Source organism: Sebastes umbrosus, chromosome 24 (assembly GCF_015220745.1).
Source record: "Sebastes umbrosus isolate fSebUmb1 chromosome 24, fSebUmb1.pri, whole genome shotgun sequence".
In the NCBI taxonomy this organism is placed as follows: domain Eukaryota; kingdom Metazoa; phylum Chordata; class Actinopteri; order Perciformes; family Sebastidae; genus Sebastes; species Sebastes umbrosus.
In genome coordinates, this window is record NC_051292.1 from 11,638,974 (window position 1) to 11,663,393 (window position 24,420).

At 39.4% G+C, this 24,420-nt stretch overlaps 3 protein-coding genes across 3 annotated transcripts; 1 reads left to right on the forward strand and 2 right to left on the reverse strand.

Moving 5' to 3' along the window:
* Positions 1-9,186, forward strand: LOC119483840 (receptor activity-modifying protein 1-like). Its single transcript, XM_037762346.1, has 3 exons — positions 1-276; positions 2,718-2,856; positions 8,141-9,186. Exons 1-3 carry the CDS (start codon positions 234-236, stop codon positions 8,394-8,396), a joined length of 438 nt encoding a protein of 145 aa, XP_037618274.1. The 5' UTR covers positions 1-233; the 3' UTR covers positions 8,397-9,186.
* A 1,757-nt stretch (positions 9,187-10,943) lies between these two features.
* LOC119484033 (putative methyltransferase DDB_G0268948) lies at positions 10,944-13,420 on the reverse strand. Its single transcript, XM_037762592.1, is given in 5 exon segments — positions 10,944-11,034; positions 11,036-11,116; positions 11,443-11,703; positions 12,462-12,622; positions 13,313-13,420. Coding segments are annotated over 5 exon segments (702 nt in total).
* A 6,061-nt stretch (positions 13,421-19,481) lies between these two features.
* Positions 19,482-22,997, reverse strand: LOC119483821 (probable S-adenosylmethionine-dependent methyltransferase CRG1). Its single transcript, XM_037762315.1, has 7 exons — positions 22,840-22,997; positions 22,436-22,596; positions 21,315-21,531; positions 21,086-21,189; positions 20,679-20,816; positions 20,009-20,210; positions 19,482-19,904 (listed from the first exon to the last, which is right to left on the reverse strand). Exons 1-6 carry the CDS (start codon positions 22,945-22,947, stop codon positions 20,123-20,125), a joined length of 816 nt encoding a protein of 271 aa, XP_037618243.1. The 5' UTR covers positions 22,948-22,997; the 3' UTR covers positions 19,482-19,904; positions 20,009-20,122.
* Positions 22,998-24,420: the final 1,423 nt, after the last annotated feature.

Below are 24,420 nucleotides of genomic sequence, written 5' to 3' on the forward strand. Positions count from 1 at the left end.
GACACGCAGAGCTGCTATGATTAGGGCTGCGCTGAGGGAAGGAAGGGAAGGTCAAGGGGGCTTTTACGCACAGTTGGTGCCTTCTTGTTGACCAGGAGCTGCTGTTAGTTTGTCTGTTGCTCTGTGGTTCCTGGACCAGTGGCTTTGACTTGAATACCAGAGGAAGAATGAGATATTATTTGGCCTCCAGGGAGTGAGCGGAGTGCGTAAAAGGTCCTTGGAGTTAGTTGGGCATGGCTCTGGAGAGCGCGTCACTCCTGGTGTTGCTGATGGCAGGTGAGTGTTTGAGGTAGGGAAGTTCTTCTAAGTGGCTTCAACTTTTTATGATTTATTTTGCATTTTGGGATATTGTATTGAGTTCTTTTTGGTTATTTGGAAGTTGTAATAAAGAATACATGAATAAATAATCATTTTTTGAATGTGTGTGTACTAAGACATACGCAGTAGCATATTTCAGAGATGATTGAGTTCAATCCCATCTCTGATTTGTTTTGTTGTTTTTGTATAGTTTTATTGTTCAGTCGTATTAAATTCATTCATTCATTCATTCATTGATACATTTTAATTTACACAGTGTGCCTTTAAATTTGGTTTTTAGTCTGAGGCAAGGTCAGAGGTGTGGAAAGTATTTAGGTTGTTTCCTTGACTAAAATGAGCAATGTCACACTTTAAAAAATATTTGTTACAAGTAAAAGTACTGCATCAACTTTTACTTGTGTGAAATACTTGAGTATTATAAGCAAAATGTACTTAAAGTATCAAAAGAAAAATGTAGACTGTCACACTAAAATTATATTATATTATATTATATTATATTATATTATATTACATTATATTATATTATATTTTATTGTATTATATTATATTATATTATATTATATTACATTATATTATATTTTATTGTATTATATTATATTATATTATATTTTATTTTATTTTATTTTATTATATTGTATTATATTATATTACGTTATATTATATTATATTTTATTGTATCATATTATATTATATTATATTATATTATATTTTATTTTATTGTATTATATTATATTTTATTGTATTATATTATATTATATTATATTTTATTATATTTTATTTTATTTTATTATATTGTATTATATTATATTGTATTATATTATATTATATTACTAATGCATTTGCTGGGGTTGAAGCTATTTTTAATATCATTGGGGTGTCTAATCTATAATAATAATACATCATATTTTATGAACTCATCATATGTTTTGTGTAAAATCTGAATTTGTAAAGTAACTCTCATGTGAAGTACAAGACTAGTCAAGTAGAATGGAATTGAAAATAGTAAAGTGAAGTACAAGTACCTCTGAATTGTACTTTGGTACAGTTGTTGAGTAAAAACTATACTTTCAGCATCCGGCCATGATTAGGTTTGTGTGGCATAACAGTTCATAATTCTTCTTCTTTCATGGCTCAGAGTGACCAGATGCATCAGTCAGCTCTTCACATGTTTTACAGCAGCAGCTTGTTGCAACGTGGATGTCCAACAGGTTACCAGGGTAGCTTCAATATAGCTGCTAACAGTAATTGTTACGAGGCATTAAAATAGAACTTCATTCTGAGTATTACTCCAGAGAATGTGTCTGATTGTGGACTCATGCTGAGCAGCGCAGCAGCTCGCTAAACATTAGTGACATCTCATCATATTCATGAGCATATTTTTTTCTTTAAAAATCCATAAATATTGAGTCAGTGGCGCTCAAAATTCACGCTAGACTGATGGGTGTTTCCATCCATCCATCTATTATCTGTAACCGCTTATCCCATTCGGGGTCCTACCCTAGACAGGTCTCCAGACCATCACAGGGCTGACAACCATTCACGCTCACATTCACACCTACGGGACATTTAGAGTCAACAATTAACCTGCATGTCTTTGGACTGTGGGAGGAAACCTGAGCACCCGGAGCAAACCCACGCTAATGAATGCAATGCTGGTTAAGGCATCTTTGTAACTAATAGACTTCCTTTTTGCAAAATTACCATTTCTATGTTCAGTTTTTGTGTTTGATCGTTTTTTATCGAAGCACCTCTTCTCTGAAAACGGGGTCTCGACCATTTTTCCACATTCTCCTTTCGGTAGCATCTCTTTCTAAAATCCCCGTGTCAACACATCCAGTCCTCCTTTGAGTGTTTCAGAGCCTGGAGAGCCGGCTGAGACAGAGCAAACATAATGGGCACACAGTTGGGCCCTTATCAGGCCGCCACAGACCGAGATCCGCCATGTTTTCTCGATCGTATAACAACAACCTGCTTAAAGCTCCCTCTCCTACATGTACTGTACCGCTCTGCGGTGTTACATTCAGCTCCGAGTCCTGCGGGACCGGCAGCGGTCTGCCTCCACGTTAAGAGCCTGTTAACACACATCTCTGAAGTAAACAAATGGGATTGGGGCTCCGGCTGCAAATTAAAATCTTTTCTTCGTGAAAGTAGCAGCCTAATAGGGAAGAAGTGGTCCAATAAGGATGTAACCACTGCCAGGACATGACCTTGTTTGTTGCACAAACATATTCCTAATTATCAAGAACTGAACACAGCAGATAACCTCTGTAGTGCTTTGTAAAAATCTGTTGTAGCATTACAATGATGCAAAGTTTTGCTCCCCACTGGCTGAGATAAAGTGGTCACCTCATATCACCCATTTTTTTTTTTTTTGTCTCTCTTCCTCTCCTGTGCTTTAGCTCAAGTCCTGCCATCAGTGTCCGGCTGCAACAGGGCTTTCTACGAGAGGATGATCAATGATTTGTGCTTAGCTAAGTTCAAATTCGACATGGGAGGGATGGATCGAGGCCTGTGGTGCAGCTGGCCGGACACCACGGAGTGAGTTCAGCGAAAGAGTTGTGCAAAAAGAGTGGGCGAAGAAGAAAAGTCAGAGATGCTTGCTTCAAGGGGTTGATTTATGGCACATGGATGGAGTTAGACTTTGCCAGAAAAGGCTCTATTCTTTGACGGAGCTCTCACAGAATGAAACAAATCCTCTTTTAATAAAGAAAAAGAGTTAACTGAACCCAGAGACTGCTATAAGAAATATATAGATTTCATTAACAATGCATGAAATAAAAGACAACAAAAGACCAAAATCAAAACTTTTTCCACCACACTCAAGCTTGCACCTGATTTGACTGTTATCAGGCCATTAAATAGCCGTTATCAGCTGCTATTAGCGTCATAGGTGTGGGTCAGTAGGGGCATTGTAAAAGTGAAGGTGAAACTTAAAAGCAACACGTTCTGACATGTAAAACTGAATGAAACGTAGGTTTAGGCAACAAAAACACTTTAAGTTTAAGGGAAAACTTTGTGTTCTGGCTTAAAATGACTGCGTTTCGAAAGTAAAACTTAACCCGTGCGAACATAAAGACAACTGCACATTGTTGGTTTCACACGGGATTCGAACCCTATCTCCTGGGTGAAAAATCTGAGTTTTGTGTCGCATCCAATGCCCCCAAACTGCATCCCATGCAGAGCTTTACCCTGTCTATACTACAACACCTGTTGCTACGGTCGCTAGAGGTTGCTTTTCATGTTCTTTTATACCTTCTTTTCAGCGATCTACCATGAGAATAGAGGATAAAACCTACTAGTTGGTGTAGTAGGCCCCTACTGACCCACATTAATGGTGCTTATTGCGACTGATAACGCCTATTTGATAGCCTGATACAGCATGCTAAGGTGACTCAAAACCACACAATAAAGCATGCATGCAAGATGGCTACTCTACCACTCAGACCCCCCTTTTAACGTAACTGAAAGCCTCACAAGGAAAGATAAAACAGACAATGGCCGATCCAATGGATTAGTTAAAGGCGCACTAAAATCCCAGAAGGTCTAGTAGTGTCTTTGATTAAACACTAAAAGAAATTACACATTATTACACAAAAGGAAACTTTACAAGAAACGTACTTCACAAGAAACATTTTACAAAATATATGTAATGTAAGGTAATATATTGTATTAAAAGGACTAAAACTATTTTAAAACATCTCAGATCACTCCAAATTTTAGTCCCTCACCAAACGTGAATTCTTCATGCTAACATATAACACATCTTATTTTTTAACAATTATTTAACACATATTTAATTTAATACTATGACCTAAAAGAAATATTTCGTGGTTCTACAATTTCACTTTTAAAATCATGCTTTTAAACATATTTTATTTACTTCTTACTCTGACCCAGCAGCATATGTACTGATGCTTACACCTCTGCAGAACTCTCGCACGTGTTACCTTTGTTATGATACCAAGATTATTCAAATAGACCTTGTATTTGCAGAGATATACTCTATTCATTTTGGGCATATCATTTTTGAGCAGGGGCCTGAGCCAGAGGCCGAGAGGTTAATGTAAATGCAGCACATAGCATCACATCAAATGTACATTTTTATCCCTATAGGTTTAATGGTTTTGTTGATCTGACTATGGTTCATTCTCTGATCTGGATGGATGACATCTCCCACCTGCCTTTGCAGCCTCTTAGTTTATCTGTCGCACATTATAGTGTGTGTGTTGTGTGTGAGGATGAGTCAGATAGAAGGGTGAAAGGAGCTGGGAGGCCCACAGTAGAAGCTACACTGTCAAAACTGTGATTTCCCTCCTGGCTCGCTGTTCTCAGTTGTTCCAGCACATAATTAGTGGCGCAGCTCTTTGTTGGTGTGTGTGTGTGTGTGTGTGCAGTTGTAACTCATCATAAAAGATTCGTACAGGCACATACAGGGTTCGCAGTTGCGTCAGGAAACTCCTGGCGACAGCATTTGACGCCATCGTCGAGCTCCTTTGGAGAGCTGGCTGTGCAACGGAGAAATAAACCTCACAGAAAAGAAAATTAGAACTGTGCGTGGGCGCAGACCAGTTTAGAGGCACCGAAAATAAAAGTCTTCCTCCTACAAAATGAAAAGCTGACGCAATAAAATGCACATTTATCAATCCAATACACTCAGAGGTTCTGCTCCTATGGCCTTAAACTTTAACCTCTTAAGGGTGCTGGAAGGTGTTGTACAATAGCTCCACAACTACCAGGTCTATATGCATGATCTTGGTCTCTATGGATAGGTAAGACTTCAGAGAATTCATCCCCAATGTCAGTAACATTGTGACTGTTACTATGTCTGAGTAATTTGTGATGAAGCAAAGGAAACATTTTCATTTTTATCCTCATCTAAAATGTTTTCTAGATTAGACAATGGATAACACCATTATAGGAATGATGTCACAACAGAGACACCACTGAATTCATTCAGCAACTCCTTGACTACAACTGTGCCAAAGCAGATGTAAATAACACAAAGCACATAGATTCTACAAAGGTTTTAGTGAAGATAGGACCAGGCGGACTCTCCATTTGGCACACTTGGATACCCAAAGTGTGCCAAATGGTGTTTCTACCTCTTGAAAGGGAATCTGGCTCTAAAATACTACTGATATCCACTACAGGAAGCTACGTGCACACAATGGAGCCTTTGGCCATGACATTTACCCTGTGCATCATCACGTTCTACCATTGTTTTAGTAGCGTTAAGGCCTCTTCTTTAAGAAACAACTCCGAAAAAAGTAGCGGGTTCGTCGTGTAAAAGAGGTTCATATTTGTTTTTAGCTGTTGCCCTTGACATTCTTTGCAAATCACAGCGTCCTCTTCTCTCTGAGACTCTGATACTGCTCTGTACGCTACTTATTTTGCTGATCATGTACTTCTCTCTCCAAGAGAAAATAAACAATCCCTGTGGGCTCACCTTAAAGATGACTCGAGGAAAAAAACTCGAGGATGGGATATTTTTTGTCCGCTTTGTGAAAGTGATCTATGATGATCAGAGTTATTCTTTATTAGGTCTCGAGTGACCTTTCTTTAGCTGCCCACGTCGTCCGCCACAAAACCCTCAAACTTCTCCACATGGAAGACGTCCGCGTTTGTGCACTTTCTAATGATTTCCGTCCAATTAACACTTTAGATTTGATCTCCAAAATGTATTCTTGCAACCAGATTAATAAAATCTTACATCATAGAATGTATTAGTCACCAAAAACTGTTAATTGGCAATGTGTGTTTGAGTGCGTGTTTCAGTGAATCACTGTGTGTGTGTGTGGGTGTAAATACTGTCTGTGTTTGCAGCTTCACTCCATGCCTTGTTAGTTTTAAAAACTTTTTTTTGAAAGAGGGCAAAACTCCAGAACAACTTTATTGTGAGACCAACGCGTTTCAGCTTGTGGCCTTCACGCTCAAAAACTTTTTACAAACAAATTATATTTTTAGAAAGAACATGATGGCGTCACTCGAACACTCCAGTCTCTTTTGACTCGTCTTATCTTTAGACAAAAACACTTTCACTGAGCTCAACACACATTTTTCTAAGTCCTAGATTTAATAATCAAATTCATCAAATGAAATTTACAAGGAGTATGAGAACTGTGCGTTCCAATACCATACTACCATACTATTCAATATGCCAGAAAAAGATTTACTATGTCTCAATACATAGTATGTCAAATGCAGTATACCAAAAATACCAGGATGTCCTCCTACATCCGGTCGCATTTTGCAGTATGCAAGCCAGCATGCTTATATTCTGACCCACAATCCTCTGTACAGCGGATATATGAGCAAGAGGGTCAAAGTTCACGGTGTTATGACGAAGTAGTACGTCCTTATTGTATGCATACCCCTTGCAACAGTACGTACTTTGTAAGGGCAGCTGGGAAATGTCACACTAAACAATAGATTAGATCAGAAAAAGTCATTTCTGATGAACATGATGGACTTTTCTTTAAAGGGCCCACTTGGCCTCCAGCTATGCTGTTAAACCCAGCGGCCATCCGCAACAGAATCCGTCCTGGTATGGTGCAATGCTGTACTGAGGGTGCTACCCTGTTGGTATGCATCTCCATTTCCCCTGCCCTCTACCACCTAGCAGTTATATTTAGCTTTGTCGAGGCCCACTGGTAATTCTAGACACTCCTTTGCCTTTTTTCCTACCAACAGGAGGCCCGACTCTGGTTCCACTCTGAAAGGACGTTTCAAAGACACAACGAGAGACTATTTCAACCTGTATTTGTTGTGACCAATTGGCCCAATACCGATAGCCACGGTGGTGTGTGGACATGTGTTCTTGACGCGCATACCTTTAGTTAATCCTTGGTTGCTTGCTTCCTCCATGTGGTTGTAGGTTGTACACTGTAGTTTCCTCTGTGTTAGTACTTGTCCAATATTTAGAATCTACCTTATTGTTTTGTAAGAACCATTTCACCTCCAAACACACTGAGACTACCCACCTGTGTCTACTTATTACTTGATTGTTTGTCATGACCCATCACCAACATGTCAACTGCCCCCTTGTGGTGTGGCATACTAATACCCACAAAATGTAAACTAGTCTTTAAAAAAAGCCCCAAAACACATATTGGCTCCAACAATATTTCTAAAATGCTGTAACGCAGAGTGAGAGCTATAGAGAGGTGAAGTCACGCCCCTTCCGGTGGACCACCATGGGACCATATGTCAGAAAGAAAAATTAAAGGTAGTCAACAAAATATTTTTTTGATCCCGTTTGAATTGCGCCATGAATCACACATATGATGTTTGTCAATTTAAAAAAATAATTTTGCAAGTCAAGATGAAGTTTGTTTTAAAACTGTTGAAGTATAAGACGGTGAAAATCTGTTATTAGAAAGACGACACACCCAAAAGTCGTGTTTTGACGTCTCTCTCACTCTGATGCTACGATACCTGTGTGTTTCATACTGGGATGTACTCACACCAGGCTCATAAAAATACCAGGAATTGCTGGATATAACACATTAAGATAACGTTTTATTTGTGCGTGGTCATAGCTATGTTAGCTAGCTAGCTAGTGGTTTCATTGGTGACGTAGGGGCGAGACGAGAGATGTAGTTCACTGTGCGGTTTCACACAAAACTAAATGATACTACAACAACCTGAGACTTTCTTGATTCATGGCGCAAAACAATATTTTTCTCTCGCCATTGACTACCTCTCTATAGGAGAATGATTACTTTAAGTTCATCATAGAAATATGGCTTCTAACCTTCATGACCCGAGATGTTTGTGTTGAATGATTTAGGTAGATTTGACTGTGTGTTGTCGCCCTCTGCAGGGCCTACGAGGGGCTGACAAACTGCACCTACCAGGTGGCCTTGAGGGTGGACTGCTTCTGGCCGAACCAGATAGTCGATCGCTTCTTCATGCAGATTCACCGGATCTACTTCCACGACTGCGCCCTGACCGGCCGGCTCCTCCACGACCCGCCGACCAGCATCCTCGCCCCGTTCATCGCGGTGCCGGTGCTGGTCACCTTGCTCATGACTGCCCTTGTGGTGTGGAGGAGTAAACGCACAGAGGGGGTTTTATAGCCAGGGAACGGCCTCTGGATTCGGGCTCAATGCTTGTAAATACATGTGGACTCTTGAGGGAAATTTTTGGGGGATTTTTGCATAATGTGTTAAAGGGCCAGGGTGTAGCATTTAGGGGGATTTATTGGCAGAAATTAATATCAATAAGTATGTTTTCTTCAGTGTATAATCACCTGAAAATAAGAATCGTTGTGTTTTCGCTAGCTTAGAATGAGCCGTTTATATCTACATACGGAGCGGGTCCTCTTCACGGAGTCCGCCATGTTTCTACAGTAGCCCAGAACGGACAAACCAAACACTGGCTCTAGGCAGGACCATTTGTGTTGTCTCATTTTGGCGTCGACCACCTTAGTTCTCCTACACGCTTGGTACACAGGAGCTTCAGTTGGTTGCAATTTGCAACCACACCATTGGATGGCACCAGATCCTACACACTGCACCTTTAAGTTGATGCACTTATACTGTTTGTCTTGCAATTGTATTATTCCCATATTAGTATGAATATGAATGTATTGCATGTCTTATGAAAAACTGTTTGACTGCAGCAGACTTTAATACAATGATATGTAGGCTAATAAATGCTCTATTTGGTATAAAAATAGAATCTATCAGTGGATAACATCACCCCCATGAGAGTGTCAAAGTTTGGCAGGGGAACATAATAAAGGTCTTTGAGATTCAGGGGAATTGAAGGCCATGCATGTTAATTACCATCTGTTGTCATGGCCCCAAACAATCTGTGAGCAAATAAATAACAGTAGAGAGGAGGACACTCAGGGAGACACCGACAGCTTGGTTAAATGATTGTTATTCATTTGGAAAAGAAGGGGAAGAAAGACAGGAAAGTGGAGCAATTAGCTAATAATTGTGATGTATTATTATAGTTTAGCGACCCAGCAGTATAAAAAGTAGTTGAAATGAGCTCCACCTTTACCAGCTGCACATTATTGATGAATACATTAATGCATCAGTAATTACAATCCAGTGATATAATATATATCATTATGAAATGGGACATTCTGCATGATGAGGACTTTAAGTATATTTTGATGCTAAAACTTTTGTACTTCTACTGAAGTAAAATCTTGAATGCAGGACTTTTACTTGCAACAGAGTATTTTTAAACTACTTTTACTGAAGTAAACGTAAAAGAGTACTTCTTCCACCACTGTATACCGCCCACTGCTTGAGGACGACCTTTGCAAAGGTGCACCGTTTTTTTCTCGCGAGCCAATCAGAGCAGACTGGGCTTCTTAAAGAGACAGGCGCTAAAAACGGAGCGTTTCAGACAGAGGGTGAATACAGGTATATTCAGACAGACAGTATGAGAAAAATGTGTTTTTATAAGTTACAAAGTCCAAAGTCCACGCCAATGGGTGAAACACTGATCCTGAATTGCCTGAAACATCTTGCTTGAAGTCCCGCCTTTTCTTCCCCAACGTGGTGATGTCACCAAGTAACACATTTGCATAACGGCTAGTTTGGCACACCCTCAAACAAAGCTTAAGACAGAAGGTGGAAGGAGGTGCTGCAGGACATCCGGTATGAGATTCCTATGTCACATGTAGTCTGGGCTTTTTCGGGAGGGGTTTTTAAAGAGACAGGCGCTAAAACGGAGCGTTTCAGACAAAGGGTAACAAACGGGTATATTCAGACAGACAGGATGAGAAAAATAATGTGTTTTTTGAACATTAAAGCATGTAAACATGTTCTAGTAGAAACACAAAATATAACTTTGAACCAGAAAATGAGCATGATATGTCCCCTTTAATGTGAGAAACTTATGGATTGTTTTCAATGCAGGTTACTTTGTAATATGGACATTTTGGACGCAAGTGGATTTCTCTCACTCTGGTCATAAAGTAGTGAGTTCCTTTAAATAAAAGTACAATTTTAAGACTGTACATGAGGCACCAGGGCTCCATCTAGTGCTCACTCTCGGCTCCATATTCACAAGGTTTATTACATAATTGTGTCATAGTTTAAAATCAAATACCTTTACATAAAAAGAAACATTACATATTAAAAGGATAGGTATCCAAATCTTTTTTTTTAAAAGTGATTCCCAACGTAAGAGGAGCAGCATCAATAGATTTGTATACACATTCAGGTGTGTGTCATTTTCCGTTGACACTACAAGGTTTGCGCGCCAGCCAATAGAAATACTTCACGACGACCGTAACTTCCTACAAGACAAAACGAGACTGTGTGTAGTAATTAAATACAATGTCATACTTTCTTTTATCCATGTAAAAGTTATGGATCAGCACTCCCCTCCATATATTTTGCTTGCTGGCCTATTCTGTCCTGTCAGTGGCAGGGGAATTAATGGTGGCTGTATTATCAAAGCAGTAAAAGCCTTCAGCAGTTAAGCTTAGTCAAGCAATGTTTGGCTTTTTCTGATTAATGCCCAAGACTGTGACAGCATTCAAAGACCAATTTCAGCAGTTCTTGATAATGACGAATGAACTTAGGTGGAGATTAAGAGATCAACGTTCAGCGGCTAGGTGAACGATTAGACCTGTGGACGAGGCGGAGGTTAATATCTCACTTGTTCATGATGCCATTAGAAAGACGTTCAGCCTCGGCGGGGTCCTTTTTCACCAGGTTCTGGAAGGTGGAGAAGGTCTCCACCATGCGGCAAAATCCTTTTGACCCTCAGACAGTCATTCCTGGACACAAAAGAAGCAAAGCTGTGTAATGAATCATAAAACACTCTCCTCGCCCCTTGACGATACACTGAGATGCCTCAGAGCAAGACACTTGACCCCTCAACTGCTCAAGTTTAAGCTGCTCTGTGCCAGTTAACTCCCAGACGTCAGAGTGTATACATGTCTGACTCTCACTCTTTACTCCATGGAAAGAGAACTGAATCCAGCGTTGGAGGCAGAGGGCCTCGTTCATTCCTTTGAATGTTGTTCAGTGGTGCCAAAACGGCTCGACTTCCGACTGGAAAAGTACCTGGATCTTACGGTGATCTTCCGCGTCCATTGGGCCCATGGAGCAGGTGCAGTTAGCGTCCGTTCGATCACATGGCTCAGGTCACAGGGTCACAACCGTCACGCTGTCGTCACGGCTTGCTAACTCCGCCTCTTTACAGATGTCATTGAGTGTTGTGTTGGAGACGCCCGCATACTCCAGCTCCAAATACATGGTGTAGCTCAGGAGAGCCAAGCAGCCTCCAGGCCTCAGCACCCTGTCAGCTTCCAGGAGGAACCTCTTGCGGTCGAACCAGTGAGCCGCCGTCATGGCCGTCAGAAGGTCCACCTCACCAGAAGCAAACGGTAGATCTTCTGCCGGACACTCCCTGGGGTCAGAAGAAAAAAAAAACTTTTTTTGTGGAGGTCACATTTGCTATGTCTCCTGACAACTAGGTTCTGGTCTTTGAAGCATGTGAGGAATTTTGCTAACTCTTCATTTTACAGGTCCAGAAATTTCAAAGTAATTAGGTGATAATTAGCAAGTAACCTATTTGAAATTTCTTTGGAATTACTGCCAAATTACCCCAATATTTACCTCAAAATTGATAAAAAAACTACATTATTATACATGATTTAATAACTATATGCTAAAATAGCATATCATTATTAAATAATGTTTATAATAAAGTAAGTTTCGATAAATGTTGAGGTAAATATTGTTGAAATTTGGCAGTAATTCCAAAGAAATGTCAAATAGGCTACTTGTTAATTATCACCTAATTACCATGAAATTTGCGTTACCTGTAAAACTAAGTGTTTGCGGAATTTTTCAGTGGCTCAGGCAGGAAAATGTTCCTTGACCTCATCACAAAAGAGTACAAACACAACTCGTAGCTTTTTGTACAGAAGACGTGGTAAAGTTTGCTGTATCTTCAAAAAGGTTGGAGTTGTGTTGTAACAACTGGTGTCGGTAACCTGTTACTGTCTACTCACAGTCTTAATACAATTAGGGGGTTTAGTTTGAAAAGCACCCAAACAGAAACAGATTAGTGTCATCAATGCACCCTGGAGGATATTTAGCACAATCCTTGCCGCTAAACGAATAACGGCTTTGATCAAAGTCCCGACTTTCCCTTCACCTCACCTGTACGATACATTTGGAGGGTTGTTATTGACCACAGCCATCTCCAACTGGGCGGGGCTAACGTCTGTACCAACAACCTTGGTGAAGTATGGAGCCAATGGTATCATCCCTTGTCCCGAACCGCAGCCCACATCCACTGCGAGTTCGAACTGGTTTAGTGTCTGAAAATGAATTCAGTCACACCATATGATTATAAACCTGTTTGTTCGCTTCTGAATATATAGACGGCATGGTTGTTGATGACTCAACCTGCAACACTGGGAAACAATGGCCCTGCAGCTCAGTTAACTCTCCGATCATGACACTTTGCAATATGTCAAAGCCACGCCCCTTTTTGGGGGGATGGAAAACCAAAGATCACACAAATGTCAACGCATTTTGAAGCATTCGGATTGTAGTTTGACAAGTTTGTATGCATTCATCTCCTGTTGAACAAAGCTTTGTTTCATAAACACGTCTAATAATTATTTCACTCCAGTGCGTCACCGTAGTATGATCCATTCAGGAGGAAGGTCCATTGGTGAGTGTAAATAACGTAATTTGCCTCGCTACGGTAATCTAGAAGACACATTCAAATCTCATGGAGTCAAATACTTCAAATTATTGACGTGAATTGTTGTCGTGATATTACGTTAGGAAGCTAAACTCTAAGTTAGCGGTCAAAACATGTGTGTAACGTCAATGTTATTATGTGTTATTCGGTACCCACCTCAACTGGCAGCTGAGCTGTAACATTAACAAAGCACATCCTCTTTCACGTGATAATGAAAACATAGTTTTAATAGTTTAAATATTATATTATGTATATATTATATCATTTTTAAGTATGTTACAGTGCTGAAAACACTTACCTCTTCCTCCATGAAGCTCACAATCCTGCTGATTAATTCAAGGGGTGCTACTCTGTACTGCCGGTAAGCAGCTGCATGATTTTTTCCTTGAAAGGCTCGTACAGCCATGTTTCTGTGCAAAGTGCTCCCGTCTGTCAAAGTACAAAGCTTGACAGAATACTGCGACGCTGCACTGTGCGCTCGTCCTTTTATAAAATAGTGTGCCTGTTTGCACTTCTCTTGCAAATTCTTCCTCCTAATTACCTGGCAGCTATTTACAAACTATTCCCAACACAGATAGTGTGTCAATATTGACAAGAATGGTCGTTAAAAAAGGAAGTTCCTTTAAGAAAAGTACAATTTGAAGACAGTGCATGAGGCTCAAAGTGGACTTCAATTAGACACTTGTGCATCACTGTATGACTCCATTTAGTGTTCACTCTGGACACCTGGCTTTCAAGGTTTGTGTCACTTTCTGATGAAGCCTACGGCTGTGGTTTCCAACCTGGGGATTGGGATCTGGTGGATCTATGACTTCCTTATTTAAATGTGACCCTCTGGCCTGTCTTTTAAGGCCTGTTTGCTCTACTCTTTGCATTGTCCTCAGTACAAACTGTGCATCAATATTGACAAGCATCATTATTGTGAAATTATCCCCTTCAGGGCGATACATTGCCTCCCGTCGGGGTCCCCACTTTCCCTCCAGCTCACCTGTATGATACATACGGAGGGTTTTCATTGGCTAGAGCCATCTCCAGCTGGGCGGGGTCCTACACGCTGGACCTTTAAAAACAACCCGTTCTAACACATTATAAAACTGAATGAAACATTACGTTTTGAACACAAACAAAACAGCTTGTTTAGGTTTAGGCAACAAAACAACTACTTCTTTGGAATAAACCCCAAATTACATTACATATCGACAATACAACCAAATTTGTCCCACCCTCCTACACTGCAAAAAAACATGTCTACATGCAATTAAAAGCATCAGTGGATTTCACAATTTATTGCTCTACTACGGGTATGTTTCGACGTACAACATACCATGAGCAAAGCAGGAGCAGCTTGCACTGTTTAAAAAAAACAGGTCTTTGATGATTCTACAAATTTCTGTGGCATTTCTGACTATGGCATGAGGAGAAAAGTTGATAACAATTGATTTTACATAGAGATACGAGTGCCAAGATTTAAATGGTATACAATGAAACCATGTGTGCAACTTCATTAGACGTTTAGGAGACCAAATATAGAGTTTTAACTTCCACATAAAGAATCACTTAAAGGTCCCATATTGTAAAAAGTGAGATTTTCAGATCTTTTATATCATAAAGCAGGTTTAAGTGCTATAAAAATACTGTTAAACTATCAAAACGCTCAATATATGGAGGAACACACACAGCCTGTATTCAGAAACTCTGCATTTGAAACGAGCAGTTAGGATTTCTGTCCATTTGTGATGTCACAAATATACAATATTTAGACCATTACGTGGTTTTAAACGTAAACATTCTAAATGTGTCCCAGTTTATTTACTGGTTGCAGTGTATGTAAATTACATCAGCTGACAGGAAGTAAACATGGACCCACACCGTTGCCTAGCAACGCAATTCCATTGCAATTCCGTTGAAATGCACTAAAACGGAGCGTTTCAGTCAGAGGGTAAATACAGGTATATTCAGGCAGACAGTATGAGGAAAATAAAGTGTTTTTTTTAACATTACAGAATGTAAACATGTTCTAGTAGAAACACAAAATACAAGTATGAACCTGAAAATGAGCATGATATGGGACCTTTAACATAAATAGCACATGAAATGCTTGAAAAATGACATGTTTCTTCCAAATATTACCAAAGGAAACGCTGTTATTTTTTCAAAATCTAGATTTGTGCACATGCACTTGCTTGCGAATTGCAACAGATGGCAGTAAATGCACATATATGAAGCTTGGGAGTCATATGTTAGTTGTAATTTCTTAACCCTCAATGCAATAAAATGTAATAAATGCTCTATTTGTTAACATTACATTGTATCTGTGCAGTCATCACCGATATGAGAGTGTCAAAGTTTGGCAGGGGAAAGTAACAAAGTGTTAGGGGGATTTGGAGGCTGTGCATGTTAATTACCATCTGTTCTCACGGCCCTAACAATCTGTGAGCACATAAATATAAGTAGAGTGGAGGACACTCAGAGAGATAAATTATTCCTATAAATTTGGAAGAGAGGTGACGAAAGAGGAGAAAGGCCAGCATAAAATGTACTTTTAAAACACTTGGGAGCTCACACGCTACTTGCTGTGTGCTTGGGCAGCAGGATAAACTGGCGGTCGACGCCAGTAGAATCAACAAGCTCATCAGGAAGGCTGGCTCTGTCCTGAGGGTGGAGCTTGGTCCTTTGGCTGTGGTATCAGAGAGGAGGAGGAGGAGGATGCACAACTGCAGAGCATCAATGAGGACGATGAGGAGCACCTTCAGCAGCAGAGTGATACCACCACGATGTCGATGCATGAAAATCCTTTCATCCTTTCGCAATCAAACTTTACAACTCGTCCAGCTCATGTGGAGCGATGGACAGCAGAGACATGGGATTGCTGTGTTGGCTCCTGCCTCCATTTCAGCTCTGTTTGTTTAATCAATCTCTTTCTCTCTGGATAACTGTCTCTCCGTGGATTACAATCATTGCAACTCTCTGATTTATGGGACATGATGTGGAATATCATGGATACAATCATTCTGGATTAACCATAAACTTCAGATTTATTACTGTACATACAGAGATATATTCCACGTCTTTTGGCACATATGTCATCTAATCTTCACCAAACTTGGTACGTAGCATATTTAGATGAACTTATGAGTTTGTTTTTGAATATGACTTACTGTTTATGATTGGTTACCAAACTTTTAAAGGTGTGGCTTGATGCCACTTATAGCTCTTCAATGCTAAATTGGATTGCAACCAAATTTGGGATTGTTGTACATACAGCCACAATGCACAAGTGTGTAACATCTCATACAATTCAACCTACAGGGGGCGCTGCAGTAACAATGTAACATAATACATCTACATTTCAGTTATCTTTAATAAGAAACTTGGTACGCAGCTTCTCCATAAGCATGTGCACGACATATTGAAGAATGACAACAATAGCTCCACCTTGTGGCCATTAATAAAACACAACCTCGTAAGTGGAAAGTTTCTGAAAACTCAGAGTTCACGAGTTGTGACGTGTTTGTTGACGTTAGAAATGGCGGAGGCCTTGGAAGTAAATTTTTCTCATTGCATAATAAGGGAATATATTGTACTTTTAGTCGTATATTGTTTTCTTCCATGCCTTTGCATTTCCTGCATCATGTTACCCGCTTGCTAGCTTGCTAAATTGTTAGCCTCTGTGGCTTCTACATGCCGACAGTAACGTTAATATTGCCGTTGCTTAGCAGCGGTGTTCTCACGACACTTGAACGCCAAGCATATCATGTACATGACTTCCAATGTTTTAAACACAAGTTTTATTTGAAGGCACCATAAATATGAATGGGACAGCACTTTGCCGCGTCATATCACGTTACCTTGACGACGCCAATTGTGGGTTTTAATTATTTTGTTTTACTGCCTATTTGAACATCTTCCAGGCTCTTGCCTTACGATAAATGTACTTGTTTTTGTCAAACTTCATTAAGCAAAATTAAAAAATCAACTGGTTGATGAATAAAACAGGTATAGTCTAATGCTTGCATTCCTCTGATTTCTTGTGTTTTTATGTATCATCTTAAATCCTTAAATTTAAAAATAAATTGTTTCATTGAATGTGTTGTCCTCTTTGTTTACCTTTTCTTTTTATGCCTCCGGGCCTCCACTGGTAACCGTGGGAACCTTGTGTTAAATGTAATTCCCTCAGGCAAAGTCTGCAGAAAGGCGTATTTACAGAAGGTGTTCCTAAAGGGCTAAAAATGTTTGCAAGAAAGCCTTCAAGGACCTGACGATTTGACAGTTGGACAGCCTTAAACCGTCACGGACTTTGCGGACTAACAGCAGCAGATACAGCAATCACACGCATTTTCTTAATATTGTTAATTTTTATAGATATGGACATTCTGGGAGCAAGTTGATTTCTCTGAACCTGGTCATGAAATAAGAAGTACATTCAATGAAAGTACTTGATTCAACAGCAGGTTCTTTACATGATTGTGTCATATTTAAAAATCAAATATCTTTATTTAAAAAGAAACATAAAATATGTTTGTTGTAGCATTACTGTATGGAGGAGGGAACCTGCCAAAATCAAAAATAAAGAATAAATCAATAAATGACTCGATAAATAAATATTTAATATAGCAAAAATAATGTTACAAATAAATGTAGCCATTAATTAATTGATAAAATGTGACTAAAATTGTTTTTTTCTGTTTTAATTTTCTCCTTTACTTATTTATCTTGGTATTAATTCTCTTATTTATTTACTCTTCTGTTTAATTTTCCATTTAATTATTTATGTATTTATTTTTATTACATTTTAAATTTATTTTTCACATCTATGTTTTATTTATTTATTTTGCATTATTTTATTTTCATTTTTAAATGTATATATTGATTTATTTCTGAACGATTTCTCCCCTTCTTTATTTCCCCAAACGTATTTATTTCTGTATTCTTTTCTTTATACATTTCTTCACACATTTTGCTTATGCATGAAATGAGGGGGCTGTCACTCAACATGTGTCATCATGGGGTCAGGGTGCATGACCATATGCTCACTAGCTAACGGTTTCGGCTTCTGCTTATCAACTCCAGTCTTCATTGTCCAGCTCCATTATCAAATCATTTATTTAGATCATTTGGATTTTGGCAGGTTCCATCCTCCTTATTACTGGGAGTAATTCTACATAAAAAGGGATTTTTGTGTGGCTGTCTGGCACAGGAGGTGAGTAGAAAAGAAATTGGATTGAGGAAAGGCTCCAGTTGGTGCATAAAAGGCGGTGGTTTTATCTACCAAAACCCACAATGAACAAAGGAAAAGAACAAAAAAAAAAACAGGAAACTTAACCAAGAGCAAATAAGCTGAAAAATAACTGAAACACCACAACCTCCCTACACACTATCCCCAACACTCCCACCATTAATGCCTGCATGGCTTTATATACCCCCTCCTAGCCCCGCCCTATTGGACTGAACCACCGCACGGGGGTTACGAAAAACCAGAAAGGGGAAGCTTACACTGTTTTAAAACCTGAAACAGTGACAAACATTATAACATACAACTATTTCAAGGGTGAGCAATTATTAATAAACTCTTCCCTCCTATAGGATGAATTATTATGCTCCCCCACTCTTAAATAGTCAGCCCAGATTGACCACAATGACACTACTAAAGGGAAGGAAAAATCACAATTAATGAACATTACCAAGGTGAATACACACTGCACAAATAAGCACTTAAACACGGTCAGGAAACACCATTTCATTGTATACATCTTAGAGCTTATGTTTGAAATAAACCAACTAATTGACCCTGTGTATAACTAGGCACAGGTGGCCTGGCTAAGCCTGATGGCAGTTGATTGGTGCGGGGAAATGTTGGGACTCTGGCCATGGGAAAAGATACGTAAGAAACCTTACCGCCACCCTGTGGGTACAGCACTCTAAGAGATAGGCATTGGGGTTGGGTGCATTATGAGTTGGGCAGCAGGCAAAAACAGGAACCTAGATGTGTTGACACCGGCATTGCAGACCGGCTCTAGGGATGTGGAATGTCACCTCTCTGGGGGAACCGGATAACCCGGCCCGAGCAGCCCACATCCACTGCAAGACCAAACTGGTTTGGCATCTAAAAAGGACCTTATAGACCTGTTTGTTTGCTTCTGAATAGATGACAGATGATGATGAGCCAACTTTCAGTGATGCTAAACAATACATTGAATGCACAATGCCTCGTTCACACTACACGATTTAAGCTCTGATTTTCCACTCCCCGAAAAAAGCCCCAGATCAGAGGCAAATCGGCGTTGGCTCGCTGCTCGCACATCGGCCGAAAAAAAAAATAATGGACCCGCACTTTAAATGGAAAATGATTCTATAACTCACAGATTTAAAAAGAGCACCGCCCTACAGCACTCCTGCAAAGAAACAGATAATAGATAAAATCACCAATAGGGGAGTGTCAAAATTTGGCAGGGGAAAGTGACAAAGTGTAGGAGACTTGGAGGCCGTGCATGTTAATTACCATCTGTTCTCACGGCCCTAAACAATCTGTGAGCACATAAATATAAAATAGAGAGGAGAAGACTCAAATTATTGCTATAAATTTGGAAGAGAGGTGAAGAAAGAGAGGAAAGGAGAGCAGAAAATGTGCTTTTAAATTTAGGTTTGAACACACCAAATGTCCTGCTTAATTAAAAAACAACAAAATATATTAATATTAAATAATTAAAGATATGGACATTCAGGAAGCAGGTGGATTTTGTCTCAGCCTGGTCGTGAAATAGAAAGTTAATTAAAAAAAAAGTACAATTTTAAGACTCAAAGTGGACTTTAATGAGACACTCATCCATCACGGTACGACAGGGCTCCATCTAGTGTTCACTCTGGAAGGCTTCGCATTCACAGAGGTCAATATTCATAAGGTCTATCACATAACTGTGTCATATTTAAAAATCAAATATCTCTATATAAAAAGAAACATGCTTGTTTTAAAAGTATTAGAATAGATACAATAGATTTGTAGACACCTGGCTTTCCTGGTTTTAAGTCAATTTCTGATGAAAACTACAACTGTGGTTTCCAACAAAGACAGTCGGGATATGCTGTTACAGGATTCAGCCAGTCGGAGTGATCAAAGTTTGCGCGCCAGCCAATAGAAATACTTCACGACGACCGTAACTTCTGCGTCAGGAGAAGACACCTTCATGGCAGCCATCAATCTGGGATGGAGGACAAGAAGAGACATGAATTAATTCATGGACTAATGGCGACATCAAGACTGAAACTAATTGAAAATAGTTGAGAAAAATATAAAGTAAAACCTCAAATGTCAAAACGAGACTGTGTGTAGTAATTAAATACAATGTCATACTTTCTTTTATCCATGTAAAAGTTATGGATCAGCACTCCCCTCCATATATTTTGCTTGCTGGCCTATTCTGTCCTGTCAGTGGCAGGGGAATTAATGGTGGCTGTATTATCAAAGCAGTAAAAGCCTTCAGCAGTTAAGCTTAGTCAAGCAATGTTTGGCTTTTTCTGATTAATGCCCAAGACTGTGACAGCATTCAAAGACCAATTTCAGCAGTTCTTGATAATGACGAATGAACTTAGGTGGAGATTAAGAGATCAACGTTCAGCGGCTAGGTGAACGATTAGACCTGTGGACGAGGCGGAGGTTAATATCTCACTTGTTCATGATGTCATTAGAAAGACGTTCAGCCTCGGCGGGGTCCTTTTTCACCAGGTTCTGGAAGGTGGAGAAGGTCTCCACCATGCCGAGGTATCCACTCAGTGGCAAGATCCATTTGACCCTCAGACAGTCATTCCTGGACACAAAAGAAGCAAAGCTGTGTAATGAATCATAAAACACTCTCCTCCACCCCTTGACGATACACTGAGATGCCTCAGAGCAAGACACTTGACCCCTCAACTGCTCAAGTTTAAGCTGCTCTGTGCCAGTTAACTCCCAGACGTCAGAGTGTATACATGTCGGACTCCATTATAGCTGTAAATATGAATGCATTCATAGCATTTTCCGAGTTTTACAAGGATTACTTTTTAGAACTGGATGTAAGTAAAGTCTGAAATCACTCACCACTCTTTGTCCGGGTATGAGCAGGAGTCAAACATGTCGGAGTAGATCTTCAGAGAGCTCGTTCCTATGTAGGGATCTCGGAACGGAAGCAGGGCAGCGTAAAACTAACCAAAAAAAAAAGAAGAAAATCATCACCAACTTGGCGTAGGTGAATGCAATTTGAAAGATAGCTCATATAATAACAAGGTTGCAACACAATAAAAGAAACAGTTTTAGATTTTTGGCGAACCTCTTTACAGATGTCATTGAGTGTGTTGTTGGAGACGCCCGCATACTCCAGCTCCATGTCCAGGGTGTAGCTCAGGAGAGCCAGGCAGCCTCCAGGCCTCAGCACCCGGTCAGCTTCCAGGAGGAACCTCTCGCGGTCGAACCAGTGAGCCGCCGTCATGGCCGTCACAAGGTCCACCTCACCGGAAGCAAACGGTAGATCTTCTGCAGGACACTCCCTGGGGGTCAGAAGTGGAGGTCACATTTGCTATGTCATTGTCTTCTGACAACTAGGTTCTGACATTTGAAGCATATGTGGAAGTTTCCAGTGGAAAAATGTCCCTCAACCTTGCATTGAAGCCGTGAAAATGATAAGGCAGTTTGCCCCTTTGGATTCAGAACATTTCATAAAGGAAATACTGTATACAACACCATCAATTAAATGTACCTTTCAAAGCTCCAAGGACACTGTGTACATGTCATAAAAAAAGTGCACAAACACGACTCACAGCTTGTTTTAAAGAAAATGTGTGACATGTAGTATCTTCAAAAGGTTGGAGTTGTGTTGTAAAGACTGCTGCCAGTAACCTTTAGCTGTGGGCATACTGCCCGCATGAGGCTCGCCTAATGGCAGCGTCGCGTCGTGGCTGCGTGATGCACCCTTAGGGTGTTCACACTAGATGCGAGTTAGCTGCCTGTCAGGAGCGTGTCTGCTACCTGTCAGCTGTGTTTCTTCTGCTGCTGTCAGCCCTTTCTTTCTGCATAGAGTTTGCCTTTTAATGGCCATTTAACTTCATGATAAATATAATTTATATTTATTTTAGACAGAGAAAGGTTCAGAAACGTGTGGTAATTAGTAAATAATAGTAATGATCCACAATTAAAACTCAGTACTGTATTCATTTATGATGCTTTCCAAGTCACAGCTTGTTCCACATCACTGTTCGGCACATATTTCAGAATAAAAGCCTTGTGTTAACAAATGAAGGAATTCTGTGCAAAGAAAACCTGCTTCTGATCAGCGCTGCCTCGGGTTGATCGGAGTTCACGAGCTTCAGTTTTTGACAGCTGCTTTAAGGGACTGCTTGGCTCTGATTGGTTGTTTTCATACAGCGACCAGCCTCCACCTTCTTTCCGCCTCACCTGTATGATACATTTGGAGGGCTGCCATTGGCCAGAGCCATCTCCAGCTGGGCGGGACTGACGTCTATACCAACAACCTTGGTGAAGTGCGGAGCCAATGGTATCGTCCCTTGCCCCGAACCGCAGCCCACATCCACCGCAAGGTCAAACCGGTTTGGTGTCTAAAAAAAGGAATTCCGTCACACCCACAAATGATGGTGGTGATTATACTGTGCAAGTCTCTCTAGTAAATTAGCTTCCACCTTAGTTTAAACAATGCCACAGGTGTGTTAGTTGTGTTGTAAATTAGATTTTTTTTAAGAGATTAAGTATTTAACCCTAATTACAGGTATTATATGCAACATAAATCAGCACCAAAGCACATATATGCATGTCGCAGCATGAAAACTTGAACACACACTTACCTTTTTCTCCATGAAGCTCACAATCCTGTTGACTAATTCAACAGGTGCCACTCTGTATTTCAGGTAAGCAGATGCATGATGTTTAGTCTCAAACAGACGTACAGCCATGTTTCTGTTCAAAGTCCTACTGACTGTCAAAATTGCTTCTGATACTACGATTCTGCACTGCGCTTGTCCTTATTTAACCACCGAGGTAATCATTAACTCCCACATTTAAGAGTGCCACACCCTCCTGAAAAAAAAACTTGCTTCTGTTCCACATTAGAATGTATGGACATTTCAATACCTTATTTGTCAAAGGCATTGTCTTGTCCCCTAATATTGACAAAATAGAAACATGTTGACATAATAAGTCATCTATATTTTAGAAAATCTAAATAATAAATTCCATTCATAATATCGTGCAAAAGTACTGATACATTAAGAGTAGTCATTTTTTTCTCATGGTTTCCTTTAATATTTTTTCCTTGGCCACACTTTATGAGTTTAAATGTGTCACATGAATATACATATATATATGTATACACATAACGAAAAAGTAGTATACTTAAAGTTTATTTTATAAAGTAAACTTAAGTAAAGTGTATTTCCCTAGTATACTTTATATAGTAAGTATACTAATATCAATGCACTACTACTTCAATACTTCTTGGGACTAAATTGGCCCACTTTTAAGTGTACTTTAAGTGTAAGAATATTAATCTTTGAGTACACAACGAGTTTACATCTAAGTTGTATTTTGTAAAGCAACTATACTACAAGTGAACTTATACTGTTAGTTTACTAGTTATATACTTGTAGGCCACTTTTTAGTTTAAGAAAGTACACTTTAAAGTACTCTCAGTAAACTACTTGTTTAATAGTTTTTTACCGCAACTATACTTGTAATTCGAATCGAAAACGTTGTAAATTCTTGATGAATTGACGTAAATTCATATCAAACATAAGTTTACAAACTCTCAAACCCTCTAATAGGTTACTCTATCAAAAAGTAAACATAAGCCAAGTATACTTAGACTTCTTTGTATACTTGTCAGTTTTAACCAAGTATAATTAGACTTTTCTGTATACTTGTAAGTATAAAGTCAAGTATACTTAGACCTTTCTGTATACTTGTCAGTATAAAGTCAAGTATACTTAGACTTTTCTGTATACTTGTAAGTATAAAGTCAAGTATATTTAGACTTTTTTGTATACTTGTCAGTATAAAGTCAAGTATACTTAGACTTTTCTGTATACTTTTAAGTATAAAGTCAAGTATACTTAGACTTTTCTGTATACTTGTAAGTATAAAGTCAAGTATACTTAGACTTTTCTGTATACTTGTCAGTATAAAACCATTAGACTTTTCTGTATACTTGTCGGCATAAGCCAGGTATACTTAAGTATAATTTTATTAAGTATATGTCTGATAATTGAAAGCATACTCTCTCATTTAAAGTTTAAATACTAATAGCACATTTGAATAAACGTCCTTTTGGTAAGGGTACGCTGCTGTGGAGGTGGAGGTTTGCAACTTTCTGTGGTTTATCTGACTATGGTGTGAGGAGAAAGGTTGATAACAGTTGCTTTAACATAGAG